This window comes from Papio anubis, chromosome 3 (assembly GCF_008728515.1).
Source record: "Papio anubis isolate 15944 chromosome 3, Panubis1.0, whole genome shotgun sequence".
NCBI lineage: Eukaryota > Metazoa > Chordata > Mammalia > Primates > Cercopithecidae > Papio > Papio anubis.
In genome coordinates, this window is record NC_044978.1 from 127508545 (window position 1) to 127531040 (window position 22496).

General features: G+C 39.7%; 1 protein-coding gene across 3 annotated transcripts in view; it reads left to right on the plus strand.

Annotated features, from left to right (window-relative positions):
* The window catches only part of GPAT3 (glycerol-3-phosphate acyltransferase 3), a 67025-nt gene that overhangs the window by 31101 nt on the left and 13428 nt on the right, over positions 1 to 22496 (plus strand). For all 3 annotated transcript variants that reach the window (XM_031664575.1, XM_031664574.1, XM_021933773.2), the window contains 4 exons: positions 11242 to 11512; positions 17634 to 17708; positions 18574 to 18663; positions 20587 to 20680. In XM_031664575.1, coding sequence (XP_031520435.1) covers positions 11242 to 11512; positions 17634 to 17708; positions 18574 to 18663; positions 20587 to 20680 — 530 coding nt within the window. The remainder of the gene's footprint in view (positions 1 to 11241; positions 11513 to 17633; positions 17709 to 18573; positions 18664 to 20586; positions 20681 to 22496) is intronic.

Here is a 22496-nt window from a genome sequence, read left to right on the forward strand (position 1 = left end):
TGATTTTCTGTTTTTTCTTTGCACATTTTCATTTTGTATTGTATGTGGGCTTTCTCTCCTGCCCTTATTTTATTTTTCTTAATTGGGTTAAGTAGTGGGGTGTACAGTACTTAAAGTAAACTTTACCCTTTTTCACATTAAAAAAAAATTGATTGTAACTTGTAACTTTAAATGTGCCAACCCAGGCCACGTTACTAGGGGGAGCGTGAGTAATTTCATAACTTGAATGCTTTTTTTCAAAATAGGCAGTCATGATTGAGTCATCATGATTGAGTAGTGCTTAGGAAAACCAAGGGAGATGCATTTATTTTGAGCACATTTCATGTATATTAAAGGTCATCATAGCTGTGATGACTTCTTCCGCTTTTCATTTTATGGACCTACTGTATGGTGTATCATAATCTATTTCTTCTAAGGCAGGGTTGTTGCTACCAGGAAACCTGTGAAACTTTTATGTAGTGAGTTTTTTTCATTTTTCAGTTGTATTCACTTTTTTTTTTTTTTTTTTTTTGAGATGGAGTTTCACTCTTGTCGCCCAGGCTGGAGTGCAATGGCATAGTCTTGGCTCACCACAACCTCTGCCTCCTGGGTTCAACTGATTCTCCTGCCTCAGCCTCCCAAGTAGCTGGGATTACAGGCACCCGCCACCATACCTGGCTAATTCTTTGTGTTTTTAGTAGAGACGAGGGGTTTCACCATGTTCACCAGGATGGTGTTGAACTCCTGACAGGTGATCCACCGGCCTCAGCCTCCAAAGTGTTGGGATTACAGGCATGAGCCACCACACCCTGCCTGTATTCACATTCTTCTTTTTTTTTTTTTTTGTTTGAGACGGAGTCTTGCTCTGTCGCCCAGGCTGGAGTGCAGTGGCCAGATCTCAGCTCACTGCAAGCTCCGCCTCCCAGGTTTATGCCATTCTCCTGCCTCAGCCTCCCAAGTAGCTGGGACTACAGGTGCCCGCCACCTCGCCTGGCTAGTTTTTTGTATTTTTTAGTAGAGATGGGGTTTCACCGTGTTAGCCAGGATGGTCTCGATCTCCTGACCTAGTGATCCGCCTGTCTTGGCCTCCCAAAGTGCTGAGATTACAGGCTTGAGCCACTGCACCTGGCCCACATTTTTCATTTGTCATCCTCTTCAATTTCCTCACTTCCAATAATTGAGAAACTTAAAACCTTAAAATAACAACAAAAGTGCCTAACAAGGAGCAACCCCTCTTACTAGTACATTGCTAATGTAACCATTAAATAGGTAAAATACTATTCATAGTAAGTGAAATTAAGTGGAAAGATGTAATGTGTTTCTGTGACCTCCCAGTGTTCTAATACTTATTGGTAATAAGTTGGTTCTCCCATCTTAAGTATTTCTCCTAAATCAGCTTCATTTGTAAGGTGAATGGTTTAACATAGATCTGTTGTTTGTATCAACAAAATGATAATGTTATTCAGAGGTAGGGGCAAGTCCAGGTCTTGTGGGGGCTTAAAGTTTATGTAATTTGGAGGCCTTCTTTAATAAGGAATCCAAAGTGACCCAGGCAAAAGTAAGTACAGGACCTTGGAAGGGGCCTATGCAAGTTTGGACCCTGAATTTAACCTTACTGGCTTCATGGTTAATCTGTCTTTTGCTCAAAGACCTTGAACTCAAACCTGGAGTGATGACTGAGGATATAGCAGGGCTGCTTGACTCTTCGGAACAAAAAAGAGAGACCATTTTCTACAAACCTTGCCTGGGTGACAGTCCAGGTTATTAAAGATGTAAAAATGGTAGAAGGTGTAAGAATATATGTAACAACAATAACACCAACAACAAATCAAGGGTGATTATCCTTTCTAAACCTTGACTAAGCCGTAAGATGTGTAGGGAAGCTGCTTCTGCCGTGTAGAGGCCTTGAAGAGTAAGGATACTGGCAGGATGCCTGTGCATTGATGTTACAGTCTTAACAGAGGGCAGAACGGTCTCCTTGGACACCGTGGACCTGGCTGAACTACAGCACTGGGGGACCACTGGGTGCACCACAGCCCAGGGGATGGTTTTGTTTGTTTGTATGGCTTATTGCAGGATGGTCCAGAGATTCTAAATGAGAGGAATTTAAGTGGGTTCCAAGCTATAAAAGATTCCTGCCTCCATTAAAAGAAAAAAAAAAAAGGTAAATTGAGTCACAACTTGCTGGGAAGAATGATCAAGTGTAAGTGAATTATAAGTGCATCTCTAGATTAATGTTAGATAGGGGCCATATATAGATTTTCTTGTATCAATTAAAGTTCTCTTTCTTCCCTCAAAGGTAGGAGAAATGCTAGGAAGAGCTGCTACTCAGGGCTTTCTGTTTGGCAAGAAAGAACTGGGGGTGGTGTGATATTGACGGGAAATATCTTACATATTTGGGATTCATCAGTGGGCAGGTATTGGACAGAGTGATGTGAAACTTGAGGCAATAACATATGAGGAAGCACTTGGTTTTGGAGTCACCGACTTGGTTCCAAATCCTAGCTCAGTTCCTTCTTCTCTCTGGCCCCAGGCAAGTTACTCAACCCCTCTGAACTTTAATTTCCTCATGTATACGTTGGAGATAATAAAGAATACCTCATAGGATTGTGAAGACTACAAAAGTGTAGGTGTCAAGGGTTTTATATACAGCCTGGCATCAGGAAACCCTCAGTCAATGTCAGCTACCTTCTAGTTTAGGAAGGAAGACTTTAAAATATACATGGGAAGATAGATAGGATTGGCTAGAGCCTTTAATTGAAATTATAGCTAGAAATTTGGGAGAACTCTTTTTTTTTTTGAGACGGAGTCTTGCTCAGTCACTCAGGCTAGAGTGCATCAGCATGATCTCGGCTCACTGTAACCTCCGCCTCCTAAGTTCAAGCGATTCTCCTGCCTCAGCCTCCTGAGTAGCCAGCACTATAGACGTGCACCACCACACCCGACTAATTTTCGTATTTTTAGTAGAGACAGGTTTTTACTATGTTGGCCAGGGTGGTCTCGAACTCCTAACCTCAGGTGAGCCACCTGCCTTGGCCTCCCAAAGTTTTGGGATTACAGGCGTGAGCCACTGTGCCCGGCTTGGGAGAACCCTTAAAGGTAACCTTTTTTCTCTGATTAAAAAAAAATTGAGGTATAATTTACATCTGTTAAAATGCACATATTATATGTACAGATACATGATTTTTTACATATTTGTAGGCTCATGTGATTACCCTAATCGAGCTAGAGAACACATTTATGATCTCAAAGTTCTCTTAAGCCCCTGCTCAATATTTGCCCTTCATCTCTCAGTCCCTGTGGTACTCTGTCTTCCGATTTCTGTCAGCATCTGTTTTTCACATTTACAAAAATGGAATCATACATTACATATTCTTTGTGTTTGTTTTTGTTCCCACTCTGTATAATATTTGTGAGATTTCTCCATGTTGCATGAATCGGTGGATTTTTAAAAATAATTGCCATGGAGTATTCCTTTATATAATACCAATAGTTTGTTTATTATAATGTTGATTGATAATTGGGCTAGTTCCAGTTTTTAGCCATTAGGAATAAAGCTGCTATAAACATTGTACAGACATTCTTATGACTGTCTGTGCCATAGGGTAAGCAAGTATTTGTTGAACTTTATTAGAAACTGCTCCATGGTATTCTAAAATGTTTGTACACTCAGCAGCAACCTTTGAGAGTTCCAGCTGGTCCCTAGCATCTCCAGCACTTGGTATTTTTGGCCTTTTAAAATTTTAGCCATTTTTGTGGGTGTGTAGTAATATCTTATTATAGTTTTAAAAATAACATCTTAAGTATTTTTCTCAATGTAAATTAATATATATACTTCATTGAAAAATTAGACGTTGCAGAAGTATAAATAAGAAAGTTAAAAATCAGCCATATGAAATACTTATTAATCAGAAAAAGCCTAATATTTTTATGTATTTCCTTATAGTTTTTCCCCGTTCATATATATATAGTTTTGTTGTTGTTGTTGTTTGAGGTAGTCTCCCTCTTTTATCCAGGCTGGAGTACAGTGGTGCCATCTCGGCTCACTGCAATCTCTGCCTCCCGGGTTCAAGCAATTCTCCTGTGTCAGCTTCCCAAGTAGCTGTGAGTACAGGTGCTTGCCACCACACCGATTAGTTTTTGTGTTTTTTGTAGAGACGGGGTTTCACTATGCTGGCCAGGCTGGTCTCAGACTCCTGACCTCAGGTAATCCACCCCCCTTGGCCTCCCAAAGTGCTGGGAATACAGACGTGAGCCGCTGCGCCTGGCTTCATATATATATTTTAAAATGTAACTGACATTTTATTTTAATATATCTGGGAGTGGGCCCTGGTGTCTGTTTTTTAAAAGATTCCACAGAGAATTATGGAATGCAGCCATGCTTGAGAACCACTGAGTTAGCTCAATCCTTTTTTTCTCTCTTTCCCTTATAACTTAGTATCTTGTCTGGTGCCTGTCACTCTTTATATATTGACTAACTGAATGAATGAGTGAATGATTTTTTAAAATTTAGATGAGGAAATTGATCCTCAGCTAAGCTGGTATCTCCTACAAATTTCTTAAGTGCATTTTTAAGCATAGTATTAATTTTTTAAAAGTAGAAAGAATAGTACAATTAGTCACCTTATACCCATCACCCAAATTCAACAATTATCAAGAATTTGCTACATGTATCATTTTATTTCAGGTTTTCCTTTGTGTAAGTATTTTTCAATTTAAAAAATTAATTACAGAAGCAATATATGAGCAATGTAGAAAGGTAGAGAACACCAGTAAGTAATTAGAAATACCATAGTCTCATCTTCATGTATATCCTTTTATGAAAGTATTTTAAAGTTAATTGCAGATATCATATCCTTTTATATACTTCAGTATACATCTCAAAAAATGGACTTTTTGAAAAATATAACCCTAGTGCCATTATTACGCTTAACTAAATTAATAACAATTAAAAAATTTAAAAATGTTTGGCAAGGGAAGCTGTGATAATCAGGATCACAAAGGAGTCACTGTGAAATGAGCTTAGCCAAGTGGCCTAACTTATGTCCTGGAAATCCTGGCTTGACTAATGGCTCAGGGAATGATTTGGATTTGGTATATCTACAGTTTAGCCTTGCAGTGTTACATCTAAATTATTGTGAGAAAAGGTGGCAAAAAGTGGACTGAAATCTGTGCAGTTAGGTGACTATGTTGTTGATGCAGTAATTAACTTATTAACATATCTAGTGATTAATGAACTGTAGAAGGACAAGATGGAGATCAGTTGTACGTTCCTGGGATCTGTCCTTGGTACTAGCTTGTTAAGATGGTATAATGATCTTTTTATTTTTATTTAATTTAATATTTTATTTTTTTGAAATGGAGTTTCACTCTGTTGCCCAGGCTGGAGTGGAGTGTCATGATCTTGGTTTGGTTCACTGCAACCTCCTCTTCCTGGGTTCAAGCAATTCTCTACCCCAGCCTCCTGAATAGCTGGGACTGCAGGTGCATGCCACCATGTGTGGCTAATTTTTGTATTTTTAGTAGAGATGGGATTTCACTACATTGGCCAGGCTGAGTCCAAGTGCCTGACCTCAGGTGATCCGCCCACCTCAGCTTCCCGAAGTGCTAGGATTACAGGCATGAGCCACTGCACCTGGCCATAATGATCATTTTAGTCTTTACATCTAGGTGATTGCTTGAGTATGGGCCAGGCCTCTTCCTTGACATTGAATATTTCTGCTCTTTAATCTCAGTAGCACTGGTCCATCTCATTCCCCAATGTATACATACAGTTGGTCATTATACTACCTTATCGTGGTCTCTTCTTTAATCACACTAATCACATTTATGGGTCAGGGAGGAGGTTGGGGATGGTAGGGAAGGATCTAGACCTGGCTTCTTTGCCAAGGATCTGAGCCCCTCAGAGGAGCTTCTCATGCCAGGAAAAGTACACTATCACCAATAATTGGTGCTGGAACAGGTAAACTCCTCCCTGCCCAATTTTAAAATAATAACATACATAGACAGGAGTGTGAAATAATAAGTGTACAACTTCATGCATTTTCCAAAATGAACTTGCTCATATACCTCTCATCTAGATCAATAAATTGAACATTACTAGTACCCCAGAACGTTCCCCCAAAGCCCCCTTCCAGTCTCTGTGGGATTTAGGAGTGTATTTTTGTCAATTCCAAACTAGATTTAATTTAAAATTTTCCTATAGAAACAGTGTTAAGAGAGACTTTCTAGTTCGTGCTATTACTGCTCTGTGATCACCTGCTTTTGAGTGAGTTAAGCTTATGACTGGGTAGGGTTCTTGCTCACACAGACCACTTCAAACAAGGCTTCCATGACAAAGTGTTTTTCATGCTGAGGGTTTTGCTGCTGTGTTTGGAACACAGGCCATTGGTAGGTTAAGGGTCTACTTCTGTATATAAGCTACTATATCTTCTTTGGTCTGCAGTAGACCCTGATTTTCTTAACTGCTTGCTTAGGAAGTTTGCTTTACAACTGGAGGACAGAAAAACTAGTGTGATTTATAAATGCACTGTTATTCTAAGAGTTCACTCAGCTAATTTAGAGTTAATTATGTTTGAGATGGTTTCAACTTCTGCCTTCATTTCCACAGGCCTTTCATGTCTGGTGGTATTTATGTACAAGTGACTTGCTAAAGTCACAGGGGCACAGGGCAGCTTGTGCAATTAATCGCTTGCGTGAGATAGAGAGACAGTTGTAATTTTATCTTCATCCAAGCATGGACTGTGTTGGCTTGGTGAAAGCATTTAGTGTAAGAACAAAGTTCAAATGTTTATGGCTTTACCCTTTTAAAGCTGACTTGTAAAGTAAAAGGAATTTTTTTTTTAGAATTAGAGTTTTACCAATTTAAGAACTGTGGACTGCTTTGAAGGTTCAGGATTAACTTATTAAAAATAATGAGATTGTTTTAATGATAACAAAACTAATATAATAATTGAATCTGTGTTAGCTAATCTGATATGTGTTTATTTCTATGTATTTTGAAGACTTTTGGTCTACTCACGAACATTTCTTGGTGCCAAAACAAATATTTCCTCTCTTCCTTTCTAATCTGTAATTTGAGGTCTGACGCATAGTGAGTGTTCCCTGTATGTTGATTGAATTGAATATTTTTTCCTGTCAGAGCTTATATTTAGGTAAATTGGATCTGTAACTCAGACCCTCAATAATCAACATATCTCAGCAGAAAGTAACGTTATGTTTTCAGTCGTGCTCCTTTTGACTCCTTATTTTATTTTATTTTATTTATTTATTTTGAGACGGAGTCTTGCTCTGTTGCCCAGGCTGGAGTGCAGTGGAGCGATCACGGCTCACTGCAAGCTCCTCCTCCCGGGTTCACGCCATTCTCCTGCCTCAGCCTCCCCAGCAGCTGGGACTACAGGCACCCACCACCACGCCCAGCTAATTTTTTTGTATTTTTAGTAGAAACGAGGTTTCACCGTGTTAACCAGGATGGTTTCGATCTCCAGACCTCGTGATCCACCCACCTCAGCCTCCCAAAGTGCTGGAATTACAGATGCGAGCCACCATGCCTGGTCTCACTGTGGTTTTAGTTTGCGTTTCTTTGATTATAGTGAAGCAGAACATATTTTCAAATGTTTCATCAGTAAGGCTACTCTTTTATGAATTGCTTGCTATATTCTTAGCCATTTTTAAAACAGAGTTCTTTGACACTTTTAAATTAATTTATGTATTAATATATTCTGGAAATTAATCCTTTGTCAACTAGATACATTACAGTTACCTACATACTTTTGAAAGATGCTTAACTAAAATATAAAATTGAGTTATATTTTATTTAAGTTACACAGAATACACTAGGTAAGAAGGCAGAGAAAACATCGCACAACAAGTGTGTAGGGGCTGGAGGGCTGGCATTGTTTGCAGATCTCTTCTCTCTTGGCTCAGTCTAATAATATGGGGCAACTTGAACTTGCATTCTTATCTCTGGCCCCTCTGAAAAAGGTTATTTTTAGGAAGGCTGTCTGTCCCCAGTGTATTTCATTCAGAAATTTGCTGAAGAATGTATTCTTCCCTCTTGCTGTAATGAAACTCTTGCACTGCTAAATACTGGCCAGTACTTGGATTGAGTAACGGGCTTTGAGTGGTATTGCAGTGCCTGTAGAGCAAGAGGGTAATTCAGTAGGCACGGTATGGTGGTTCATCCTCTAATGCTAATTAAACTTCTTTTGGAGATGGTGAAAAAAGATTAAACCACTTAGACTTGACTTCTGAAAGAGAACTTAGTAATCATTCAAGAACTTAATTTTTTCCTTCCTTCCCTTCCTTCTTTCCCTCCCTTCTCCTCCCTCCTCTCCTTCCTTCCTTCCTTCCTTCTTTTCTCTCTCTCTCTTTCTTTCTGTCTTTTCTCTTTTTCTTTCTTTCTCTCTCTCTCTCTTTCTTTTTCTTTCTTTTCTTTTCCTTGCTTCCTTCCCGCCGTCCCTCTCTCTCGCTCTCTTTCTTTCTTTCTTTCTTTTCCTTCCTTCCCTCCCTCCTTCCTTCCCTCCCTCTCTCTCTTTCTCTTTCTTTCTTTTCCTTCCTTCCTTCCCTCCTTCCCTCCCTCCCTCTCTTTCTTTCTTTCTTTTTCCTTCCTTCCTTCCCTCCTTCCCTCCCTCCCTCTCTCTTTCTTTCTTTCTTTCTCTTTCTTTCTTTCCCTCCCTCCCTTTCTATTTTCTTTCTTTCTTTCTTTTTCTTTCTCTCTCTCTCCTTCCTTTCTCTCTTTTCTTCCTTTCTTTCTCTCTTTCTTTTCTTTCTTTCTTTCTTTCTTTCTTTCTTTCTCTTTCTTTCTTTCTTTCTTTCTTTCTTTCTTTCTTTCTTTCTTTCTTTCTTTCTTTTTCTTTCTCTCTCTCTCTCCTTCCTTCCTTCCTTCTCTCCCTCTTTTCTCCCTTTCTCTTTCCTTCCTTTCCCTTCCCTTCCCTTCCTTTCCCTTCCCTTCCTTTCCCTTCCCTCCCCTCCCCTCCCTCCCTCCCCTCTCCTCCCCTCCCCTCCACTTCCCTTCCCTTTCCATCTCATTTTGTCACCCAGGCTGGAGTACAGTGGCATGATCACGGCTCACTGCAGCCTCCATCTCCCGGGCTTGGGTTATCCCCCTGCCTCAGCCTCCCAAGTAGCTGGGACTACAGGCACATGCCACTATGCCCAGCTAATATTGGTATTTTTTTGTGAAGACAAGTTTCACCATGTTGCCCAGGTTGGTCTCACACTCCTGGGCTCAAGTGATCGGCTCGCCTTGACCTCCCAAAGTGTTGGGATTACAGGCATGACCCCCCATGCCTAGCCCCTATTGCTCTAATTCTTAAGGTGACTAGGTATAAACTTTGCATGTGGGACAAAAACAAACTCCAAAATACCCATATATCCCAAACCTAAAATCATAAAACATTAGCCCTGTAAGAAAACTAAAATTGTTTCCATTCTCTCAGTTTATAAAAGACATCAGTCATGGAGCTGGAGGTTGTCCTAAACAGGACTTGGCTTTTGACTCCAGGTCCTCTTTCCTTTCTCCTCTAGTATTAGTCCTTCCAAAAACTAGACTATTACAGCTCTTTCTACTGATACACATATAACTCTTCCTGGGGATAGGTAATACAGCACTGTCCATTTTCCTCATTGATTTCCTAGTAAACTGGAAAATGAGGTGATCAAAAAAGATCTTCTTTCAGGGAATTTAACATCTTAATCACTATCTCAAAAGAAAATATTTTTCTTTGTAGTCTAATGTCAGAAGTAACCTTTTGTGATACACCCCAAAGGAAGCAATGAATGATCATATGACTGTGTATGTAGTTACTCTTTATTCTTTGAAGACGTTCTCATTTTTTGTACTTAGTAGTTAGAACTGAATGACAGTAGTCACTTTTCAATTCATAAAAATTTATGCTGCTTTAAAAATCATTGGATTATTTTCTTGATGGAAAATACAATAACAGTATAGAGAGGAAAATCTAATCCTATTTTCTAGAAATAACTACTTAATGTTTTCATTTTGACATTTTTTCTATGTATAGTAGTTCATAGAGTGAAGCTATAGTTTTAGATTCTGTCTTTTCTTGATTAACATTATAGTATTTAGTAATGGATGCATTTTATATCATTGTGTGGATTAATTATAATGAAGAATGCTACAGTGAACACCCTTGCCTACATTTGCCTACATTTCGAATTATTTTCTGATGACAGATTCCCAGAATTGGAGTTACCGATCATCAGCAAAATTATCTTCAGTCTTTTCATGCCAAACCAACTTTGACCAAGTTGCTACTACTTCCATACTTGTACAAGTTGAATATGAGAGTACCTGTGTCTTTCAAGTCATTGAATTTTATCATTGAGTAAAATGCTGCTGATTTGCTACTGTAAATAGGCCTTTGTCTAATTCACATTTCTTTTTTCACTAGTGAAAAGTTCTGTGATATTAACTATTAATATTTATTTTGTTTCTGTGAACTTTGCTTACTTTTATGCAGAAGGCTGTGTTTTTCTTATTAAATAATTTTCATATATTAAAAAATCGGCTGAGTGTGGTGGCTCACTGTAATCCCAGCACTTTGGGAGACCGAGGCAGGCAGATCACGAGATCAGGAGATCGAGACCATCCTGGCTAACACGGTGAAACCCTGTCTCTATGAAAAATACAAAAATTAGCCGGGTGCCTTGGCGGACGCCTGTAGTCCAAGCTGTTCGGGCGGCTGAGGCAGGAGAATGGCGTGAACCCAGGAGGCAGAGCTTGCAGTGAGCCGGGATCGTGCCACTGCACTCCAGCCTAGGCGACAGAGCAAGACTCCATCTCAAAAAAAAAAAAAAAAAAAATCAACTTTTTGCCATTTACAGTAAATCTTTTGCCATTTTGCTTGCTTTTTGATTTTATGGTTTTTGTCAGGGAGAACAGAAGTCGTTGTTTTTACACAACCTAGAGCTATACTTGGGGAGAATTATTTTTGTGTGCATGAGTTCTTTGGCTAATGGTACACAGGGAAGAAATCCAAGCAAGAGGATTATGGAGGACCAAAACTCCTGTTTATAATTAACAAAGATCATGGGGTAGAGACCATTTCATGCAGACATAGTGATTTCACCTCTTTTCCCACTGCAATTGTTTGTCTCTTACTTCTGAAGATGGCTGATGTCACCCATTAAACTTATTTACTTGTTTTGCATATTTAACTTCTACACAGTTAAAGTTGCCACTTTGGTCAATTCTTCTGTCCTATGGCATTTTCTTATGTCCTGATGCTTTCTTTTAAGGTATTATCCAAAGAGATGAGTCACCCATGGAAAAAGGGCTCTCTGGTCTACGAGGAAGGGACTTTGAGCTGTCTGACGTGTTTTATTTCTCCAAGAAGGGATTGGAAGCCATTGTGGAAGATGAAGTGACCCAGAGGTTTTCCTCAGAGGAGCTAGTGTCATGGAATCTCCTCACAAGAACCAATGTAAATTTCCAGTACATCAGTCTGCGGCTCACTATGGTGTGGGTGCTGGGCGTCATAGTGCGCTATTGCGTCCTACTGCCTCTGAGGTAAGTCACATGCCTGGTAATTTGATGATATGCTTGACTCAGCTTTCTTTTTGAATCATGTACATAGTGGCCATGTAAGTGTTCTGTGGTGCTTATTCCACCCATTTCTACGTAGGAAATGCTACCAAACATGACCTCTGCAGGAATGTATTAAGTCTCCATTTTCCTTTCACAATTTTTCCCCAAATGAAGTTGTATATTCAGAATCCAACGTGTATCTTAGAATCTGGATCCACTTTGCTATTAGAGTCCGAGCTAACTTGAGGATGGAGAGAAAAGGGAAGAAGAAGAAAGAAGAAGAAGAAAGAAGAAGAAGAAAGAAGAAAGAAGAAGAAGAAAGAAGAAAGAAGAAGAAGAACAAAGAAGAAGAAGAAAGAAGAAAGAAGAAGAAAGAAGAAGAAGAAAGAAGGAGAAGAAGAAAAAAAACGAAGAAGAAGAGGAAGAGGAAGAAGAAGAAGAAGAAGAGATCATTAACAGTTTCATATTCACTAGAGCATCAACCAAACTGTAAGAGCTGACCAGAACCCACTGCCTTTCTTTGCCAGTCCATTGCACTTCATAAGAGAGAAAAACGTCTTGAGTGTGGTTACACGTGGGAGACAGCCATTTAGAAGTGTGAGTTTGTTCCATCTAATTCATTGTGATCACCTGGGTCCGCTTCTGCTTCTGAGCTTGAGTGCTACCTGCTGAGAAGGCAGTGTCAAGCCTAGTTTATGGAAAGCACGATGTGGAACGTGAGTAGAAGGCACTGCGTGGTGGGATGAAGCTGTAAGTGGCCGAGATCTGATTAGCATGGTGGTAGCAGTAGTAGGCATGTATACCAGCCACAACATTATTGTTGATCATCTTGCTTCATTTCCCTGGACATGGGCTTGGCATCCTCTCAGCAGAGCTTTCCAGGCAGTGGCTACCTGCCAACTAAACTTGGCACATGAGTTGAAATCTTTTTACTACCCCCAGGGTGGCCTGTGCTTGCCTCATTCAGATTTATTACCAGAGAAAGTATTGCTTAACTACAGGCAAATGTAGATTTCTAAGAAATTCTTTCTTTCTTTTTTTTTTTTTTTTTGCCCATATTGCCAGTTCAGACATTGGGGCATAGTATGTCTTTTGGGAATCATTTCAGCTGTGATAGTGAAGCAAAATTCAAGGTTTCACGTACACTTTTGCCTGAACCTTAAACTAGTGCCCCCAAAGTGGAGTTCATGTACTCTGGGAGTGTACAAGACTATTCATTGGCATGCAGGAAGGAAATATTAGAGCTCTTATTTATTAAAAGCTTCTGTTCTGGCTGGACGCAATGGCTCACGCCTGTAATCCCAGCATTTTGGGAGGCCGAGGCGGGCGGATCACGAGATTAAGAGATGGAGACCATCTTGGCCAACATGGTGAAACCTTGTCTCTGCAAAAAATACAAAAATTAGCTGGGTGTGGTGGCGCACACCTGTAGTCCCAGCTACTCGGGAGGCTGAGGCAGGAGAATCGCTTGAACCTGGGAGACAGAGGTTGCAGTGACCTGTGATCGCGCCACCACACTCTAGCCTGGCAACAGAGCGAGAATCCGTGTCAAAAAATAAAAAAAAGAAAGAAAAGAAAAAAGCTTCTGTTCTCTTTATAACTAGCACTTCCATTTATTCTGTTTTCATTCTTAAAAAGAAAAAGGCTAGGGGCATAGTGGCTCACACCTGTAATCCTAGCACTTTGGGAGGTCAAGGTGGGTGGATCACTTGAGGCCAGGAGTTCGACTGGCCTGGCCAACATGGCAAAACCCCATCTCTACCAAAAATACAAAAATTAGCCAGGTGTGGTGGTACGCACCTGTAGTCCCAGCTGTGTGGGAGGCTGAGGCAGAGAATTCCTTGAACCCAGGAGTCAGAGGTTGCAGTGATTCAAGATCACGTCACTACACTCCAGCCTGGGTGACAGAGTGAGACTCTTGTCTCAAAAAGAAAAAGAAGTTTGGCTGGGCATAGTGGCTCATGCCTGTAATCCCAGCCCTTTGGGGGGCCGAGGTGGGTAGATCAGTTGAGGTCAGGAGTTCTGTATCAACCTGGCCAACATGGTGAAACTCCATCTTTACTAAAAATACAAAAATTAGCCAGGAGTGGTGGCATGTGCCTGTAGTCCCAGCTACTTGGGAGGCTGAGGCAGGAGAAATCACTTGAACCCGTGAGGCGGAGGTTGCAGTGAGACACTGTATTCCAGCCTGGGTGACAGAGTGAGGTGAGGCTCCATTTCAAAAACAAAAACAAAAACAAAAAAATACATGAAGCTTTAGTCAAGTTCAATATATGGATTGGTTCATATCCAAGGTAACCTGAAGGAAGAATGAGGAATTCTACAGCACAGTGCTTGAGATGCCCTTGTTTGTTATTGGTTAGCTTTCACCGTCCTGTGGGGGCCCAGAAAATGCTGTTGTGATTCCCTTATCTACTAAACAAATGCTCACAAAGTAGATAAGTGACTTAAAATATTTTTGCAAAGAAACTGATTTAAGATAATAAAGCAATGTAAACATTTATCACTTCTTGGCCTTTGGGCTAAGATCAAGTGCAGTGATATAAGCATCTGAGAACAAAAAGAAAATGCAGAGTTAACACTCCTACTCTTAGTAGATACTTTTCAGTGTGGAAGAATTGCTTTGTAAATGCTTTTTAAAAGAAGCACCTAGTACAAAATGAGCTTTTCAAAAACCAGATTGTATTAAGATAGACTGTGGTGATGGTTGCACAACTCTGTGAATACGCCAAAAACTTTTTTTTTTTTTTTTTTTTTTTTTGGAGACGGAGTCTGGCTCTGTCGCCCGAGCTGGAGTGCAGTGGCCAGATCTCAGCTCACTGCAAGCTCCACCTCCCGGGTTTACGCCATTCTCCTGCCTCAGCCTCCCGAGTAGCTGGGACTACAGGCGCCGCCACCTTGCCCGGCTAGTTTTTTGTATTTTTAGTAGAGACAGGGTTTCACCGTGTTAGCCAGGATGGTCTCGATCTCCTGACCTCGTGATCCGCCCATCTCCGCCTCCCAAAGTGCTGGGATTACAGGCTTGAGCCACCGCGCCCGGCGCAACCAAAAACTATTGAATTGCATACGGCGCTATCTTGGGTCACTGCAACCTCTGCCCCCTGAGTTCAAGCGGTTCTTACGCCTCAGCCCCTCCAGTAGCTGGAATTACAGGCATGTGCCTCCGGGCCTGGCTAATTTCTGTATTTTTAATAGAGATGGGGTTTCGCCATGTCAGCCAGGCTGATCTCAAACTCCTGACCTGAAGTGATCTACCTGCCTTGGCCTCCCAAAGTGCCAGGGGAATCTCATTATAGACGTGAGCCACAGTGCCTGAACTGAATTGCATATTTTTATGGGGTGAATTGTATGGCACATGAATTGTATCTCAATAAAGCTCCTAAAATGCAGACTGTGGCTGAAAACTTATATCATCTATGAGAACTCTAACATTGGCTCACTTAAACTGGGATACATAATGTTCTTGCCTGTTAATCTAGCGGGTAAAAAGTTTCAGTAGTTTTGAACCCAATTGTTAAACATGTTAAAATGAAAGTCCTTCTGATTTAATGGACAGGAACAAGTGATTCTCCCTGGGGCAAGATGGCAAAACATTATTTTAAAAGTTTTGCATAATTGATGATGAGATTAAACAGTAATTTAGTTATTGCATCAGTAACTGACAAGAAAAAAGAACCTGACCTTCAAATTGCTATGTCAAATCTTTAACAAGATTTAACACCTTATTTAACAAGGTATTTATAGGAAAGCATATTCAAAAAGCTTTCTTCTCGCTCAGAATAGTAATAGTGTTAATTATACTTATTAGCTATAGTAATATATCATGCTATTAAATTATAATTATACGATTGATAACATTATCATTACATACAATTATAATTATAATAAAATTAATAATATGTATTTATTAATGTATTACTATATTATCCTATTTTGAGTGAGGACAAATTGCAACATTAATATAATTTCAAAATACTGTATTTTTTCATAAAAATACTTATTTTTTTTTACATTCTTTATGTTTCCAGATGTTTTATAATGTACATTATATCAGTACAGCATATGCACATTATTCTTAAACATATTGGGATACCTGTTCAGATATGTTATTGATGGAGTGTGTCTCCAACTGGGTTGAGACCACTGCTTTTTACACTGTTTGGTTTTTTTTTGTTTTTTTTTTTTCTTTTCTTTTTTGAGACAGTCTCGCTTTGTTGCCCAGGCTGAAGTGCAGTGGCACGATCTTGGCTCACTGCAACCCATGCCTCCTGGGTTCAAGCGATTCTCGTTACAGGGATGTGCCACTATGCCTGCCTAATTTTTGTATTTTTAATAGAGACAGGGTTCACCATATTGGCCAGGCTGGTCTCCAACTCCTCACCTTAAGTGATCCGCTCGCCTGGGCCTCCCAAACTGCTGGGATTATAGCGATGAGACACTGCTTATTTCTTTTGTTTTAAATAATGTTAAACTGCTCTGTTAAATAATAATAATCTCCTGAAAGACAGAATAACATCATGCTTATGAAAATGAATTCTGGAGCCAGACTCCCTGGGTTCAAGTCCTGGCTCTGCTGCTTATTGTCTGTGTAACTTTGGGTAAGTTATTTAGCCTTTCTATGCTCCAATTTTTTCTTGAGACGGAGTCTCGCTCTGTAGCCCAGGCTGGAGTGCAGTGGCCGGATCTCAGCTCACTGCAAGCTCCGCCTCCGGGGTTCACGCCATTCTCCGGCCTCAGCCTCCCGAGTAGCTGGGACTACAGGCGCCCGCCATCTCGCCCGGCTATTTTTTGTATTTCTTAGTAGAGACGGGGTTTCACTGTGTTAGCCAGGATGGTCTCGATCTCCTGACCTCGTGATCCGCCCATCTCGGCCTCCCAAAGTGCTGGGATTACAGGCTTGAGCCACCGCGCCCGGCCTCCAATTTTTTCATCTGTAGAATGGGGATAATGATAATATTATTGCCTCATAGAGTCTTGGGGATGATTAAATGTGTTAAATATAAAAGGTGCTTAGAATATTGCCTGGCATACAGTGTTAGCTGTTGCTTTATCATCATCTAATGTAAAACCTGGAATTGGTTAAGACAAACAATTTTATGCTCCAACTATCTGATCAGGAGGTAAAGCAGTAAATGAGCTTCACCCTGGAGAGGGTTACTATTCCTGACCCTTGACCGTAGGCAGCCATTGTAGCTTCCCCAAACACACAGGGTCCTTCTGATACTGCAGTGATGGTCCCCTTCGGTCTTCTTACTGAATACCTCACACATTCAGCAAAATGTTATGCTCTTCTGGGAACAGGAAGACATAGATAGGCCTCTGGTTTGATTTGAGAGAGCAATGAGATAATCTAAAGTTTCTGCTTTCTTCATTTGACAAAGATGATTTAAAGAATCTTATTAGTAAAATGTGATTAAACTATTGATTTTTCCTCTTTTAACTAAATCCTATTTATTTTGAAAGATTTTAAGTCTTAACTTTCCTTTTTGAATAATTCTATTTACATTTCTAGAAATTACTACTTTCCTTTTGAAGTCATTGGAATGTATATTAAAAGCACTTTTCAAAAAGAAGGCAATGTCTCTATGGAGGTTAGAGATACTGTCAGTCACCTTGTTTGCTAACTTCTGAGTTATCTTGAACCATGCAAAAGGACAACAGTTAGATTTGCATTAAAAGATGTCTACATGGTGATATATTTTGGTGTTCTTATTATTAAAGCACCTTTAAATATATTCCCTTCACTAGCCCTCTTAACCCTTTGATGATTATATAGATTTAACTTGATAGTTTTATGAAAATTTCCAGGCCTTCTCTATGCAGGTACAGACTTGTTACACATGTGCCTGTTGTTATTTTGCAGATGGCATCATATTCTGTACTTTATTCTGAAACTTACTTTGCTTTTTGTCTCTCAAAATGCATCGTGGAACATTCTTCCGTGTTAGAGCTATATAGATTTACCCAGTTGTTTTAGTGGCTGCATCATATTTCATCATGTGGATACTCTACAACTTATTTACAATTTTGTTATTTATGAGCTTTTTGGTTACCTCCCTACTATGCGTCAAAATCTTATATGACCCTTTCTTTTCTTTTTCAGGGTTACCTTGGCTTTCATTGGGATCAGTTTGCTGGTTATAGGAACTACACTGGTTGGGCAGCTGCCAGACAGCAGGTGAAATGTTTCCTTCCATCCAGCCATACATAGGATTGTTTTTACTCTTAGCTGTGTCCACAAAGAGAATATTTGTTTGATTCCTACGTATTGCATCATTATTATTATTATTTTTGAGACGGAGTCTTGCACTGTCACCCGGGCTGGAGTGCAGTGGTACGATCTCGGCTCACTGCAACCTCCACCTCCCAGGTTCAAGAGATTCTCCTGCCTCAGCCTCCTGAGTAGCTGGGATTACAGTCACCCACCACCATGCCCAGCTAATTTTTTGTATTTTTAGTAGAGACAGGGTTTCACCATGTTGACCAGGGGGATCTTGAACTCCTGACCTTGCGATTTGCCTGCCTTGGCCTCCCAAAGTGCTGGGATTACAGGTGTGAGCCACTGCGCCTGGCTGTATTGCATTAAAATTTATGTTCTCTACTCATTTATTAGAATCCTGCTCACTTACTTCATCTTCATAGTCTTTCTTTGATTTTTTATCATACTTCCATATTAATCGAAAGAAGTTGTTTTTTCAAAGGAGAATTGAAGAAAGAAAATGAACTGAGTTACCTCAGAAAGTCTTATATATTGGCAAGCTCATAAGAACAAGACGAAAGAAGCTTCAGTTTATCTTGTTCAGGAATTTGTCATAATAGCCTAGTGGTTTTGAGCTACTTTTCATCAGAGTTATGTCCAGTTCTTTTGGTAGACTTTTATGATCTAATACTAAATGCACCAATGAGACTATAAGAATTGAACTGTACTGGTTCACCAGAATAGAATGCAGTATGCTGTTGTGAAAAAGCACATTAAAACTTTCATTATACTGTTTCTTAAGAGTGCCCAGAATGGCACAATAAAATGTTTCTATTTCCTTCAGCCTCAAAAACTGGCTGAGTGAACTGGTCCATCTGACTTGCTGCCGGATCTGTGTGCGATCCCTCTCTGGTACCATTCATTATCATAACAAGTGAGTATCTGCTGCCAACGTGCCTGTCTTTTTCTAGGTCAATTCAGCATGAGATTGACAAGGAAGCACTGGAAGTGGGTGGGAAGAAGTGGGTGGAGTCAGAGTGCTTCCAATGTGTTCATCTCTACTTCTCAGGGTGGCACAGGCATAATGCACAAAAACACTAAATAGCAGTGTTTGCAGAAAGAATATAATAATAAATATGTAGTTGTGCTCAATAATTGGGCATTTATGGTGTGCAGGCCAGACCCTATGTTTCTTATAGTTCATCCCTATGAGATAGGCACTGTTAACCCATTTTAAAGGAGAAGAAATGTAAGCTTTGGGATTTGTTGTTTAGGGTCACAGTGAATAAGCAATGGAATCAGGTTTTGAACAAGGTCTGTCTGATTTTAAAAACAATGAAGTTGACAGGTCTGTAGTGTGGTGGAAATAGGACTAGACGTGGAGTCTGGAAATGTGGTCTCTAGTCTTAGTCCTGCTACTTCTAAAATTCCATAATTGAGCCTTAAAACAAAATTCTGCTTTTCTCTCCCAGAATTGTAGAGAATGAAGGTAGCAAAGGAAAATAATTAGCTAAGTGAAAGGGATTTTGATTACGTTTGAACTACTTTTCTGTTATCTCAGTTTTTTTAGATTTAGCATCATTGTTTTAAAAGTTCTAGGCCAAGCATCTCTTTTTTACTGATTTGGTCTTTCTTTCTCATTTGTAGAAGAGAAACATTTTGCCATTTGGCTTTACCATGTGGTACCAACATAAAAGACCCTTTAAACATTTTAAATTATATGATCTTGCAATTGGACTATGAGTTTTAAAGTGAAGAGTAAAAGAAAACACTCTGGCAGAGGTGCAGTCAGAAGAAACACCTGTAGAAAAGGCACACTTATTACATAAAGAGGAGTTCCTAACTTCTTATAGAATGACTTCTAATTTTAAAGAAAATGTGCTAAATAATTGCGTATTTGGTTCTCTTTCTTCTCTGTATAGGCCCAAACAAAACTACTTTGCTTTATTGGTGTCAAAGGCTGGTTTCACTCTAGGGTAGAGATCCACAAACTGAACGGGAAGCCTATAGGCCAAATCTGGCCCACCATCTGTTTTCTGTAAATAACGTTTTATTGGCACACAGCCGTGGTCATTCACAGCCATGGCTGCTTTTGTGTCACAACAGCAGAGTCAAGTAATTGTGACAGGCATTGTCTGGCTTGCAAAGCTTAAAGTATTTACTGTCTGGCCCTTGATAAGAAAAGTTTGCCAACCTCTGCTATAGAAGGAGAGGAGGGAGGAAACTACGGCGAATTTTCTGCATGGATTACCATGAAACCACTAAAAGTGATGTATATGAAGATAAAAATAATATGAAAATGCTTCAGATTAAATAAGTGAAAGCTATGTATTATCAATGTTAAAATCATGGGCCCCCTACCACACTCTCATCATACTGCCTAGAGATCACCTTTTAAAGATGGGCCCATCTACCTCCAAACTTAATTTTTAAAAATATGCTTAAAAAAGACCAGGCACTGTGCTCATGCCTGTGATCCCAGCACTTTGGGAGGCCAAGTGGGGCAGATCACTTGAGGTCAAGAGCTCGAGACAAGCCTGGCCCACATGGCAAAACCCTATCTCTGCTAAAAATATAAAAATTAGCCAGGCCTGATGGCACATACCCTTAATTCCAACTACTTGGGAGACTGAGGCAGGAGAATTGCTTGAACCCCTGGAGGCAGAGGTTGCAGTGAGCCAGGATTGTACCACTGCACTCCAGCCTGGGCCACAGAGTGAGACTCCATCTCAAAATATATATATACACACACACACACACACACACACACAAACACACACTTAAAAAAATAAGGTGACTATTTACATGCTGTGGCTATTTTAGAAGACTTTGAATTTTCCGTTGTTTGTAATTGCAGGCAATACAGACCCCAGAAGGGAGGCATTTGTGTTGCCAACCATACTTCCCCAATTGATGTTTTAATCTTGACAACGGATGGATGTTATGCTATGGTAAGAGCAGCTCATTGATATTTCAAGTAGTTGCATGTTTTATGGATTGATCAAACTTTTTATTTTGGCACAAATTAGCAAGTTGGTTTTATGTTAGAAATTTGGCTGCGTTATACTATTGTAGCTATATAAGTTATTTGTAATATATTTACATGAGGAATATGTAGTGCAAGAAAAGGAAGGAAAGTAGCCATGATATTTAAGATGGTCAAAATTTAACTTACTGAAATGCAGACATTCTTGAGCTTGATAGTACCTTGTAAAGTTGATTCCATTTTCCTTGTAAAATCCCTGCCAGTGTTTAATAATGTTTGCAACATTAAATTCTTTCTTTTTACAGTTGTACATATCCCCCAGCCACCCAATTAGTTCTTTCTTCCTTCAGGGACTTATATGCAATTAAAAGAAATCTGGCTTTTTAACAAGGATTAGCAAGAAAGGCAAATATTTATATCAGGTTGCCTTTCTCAGTCCTTGCCTGTAGCCCCAAAAGAAAAGAAAACGAAACAAAACCCAAGAACAAACTACAAAGCCCACAGTAAAACTATATACCTCAAAACAGCCTTTCATGGGGATGAATACAGGAATCATATTCTGGCTTTTTTTTTTTTTTTTCAAATCTGTGTTTTCTGTTGCCCTTGCAAATTTGTCAAGATTTCCTGCATCTCCTTTCTGTGTCAGGTAAATTCTGCAGGATAATTGAAGCTGCATGGTGGTTAAATGTGCCTTCAGTTGGTGTTTGCCTGGACAAGGGTCCTAGAGGATTACCTTCTCATATTTTTCATGGTGGTGGGTTGGGCTTCAGGGAGAGTAGATGGATTTTATTTCACTTACCAGTTCCAGGGATTGGTAATCATGGTCTGGTGTGTTTTTCTGAGAAGGCATTTGAAGGGAGCCATTCTTGATTAAATGTCGCTGCAAGTAGGAGGGTGGAGAGTATTGGCACGTGTGCAGGTATTTGACTCTGCATGGGTTACACAATCATTAAGGGAATTTTGAAGGCCTTTGCAAAAATTTCTACTTATTGCCATGTGTTTAATCTGTCTAAAATACATGGTCAGATACATAACTCTTGAACACTACATTTTAACACATTATTAAATTTCTCTAAATACTGAGCTCTTTCTGAATCCAAGGAAGCGTTAGCCACCTTTATGAAAAGACTTATGGGAATTGGTACTTCTTAATCTTTTCTTAGGTTAGGAATTAGTTGATAATTATGTACCTTTTTTTTTTTTTAATTTATTTATTATTATTATACTTTAAGTTGTAGGGTACATGTGCATAACGTGCAGGTTTGTTACATATGTATACTTGTGCCATGTTGGTGTGCTGCACCCATCAACTCGTCATTTAATTATGTACCTTTTTAAAGAAAAAACTAACATGTATCTGCATCATACAAACACAATTTTATGTATAATTTCAAGATGTTTATGGGTCTCCCTAAAGACCGTCCAAGGATCCTCATGTTAACAGCCTTGATAGACCCCCCAGCACAATTCTCAGTGTATGTAATAATCCTTGTATTTATGTGGACAAACACTTTCATGCATTATATTTGACCCTCCCTGTAATCCAATCAGGTTAGGTCTGAAGTTTTATTATAGATGAGGAAGCAGAGGCTTAGGCAACCAATCTGACTGTCAAAGTTGATTTTGTGCTGCTATAACAATACCACAGACTGTAACTTATAATGAACAGAAACTTACTGGCTCACAGTTCTGGAGGCTGGGAAGTCCAATATCAGGGTACCAGCATCTGGCCATGGTCTTCTTGCTGAGTCATCACATGGTATAAGGCAGAAGGGCCAAAA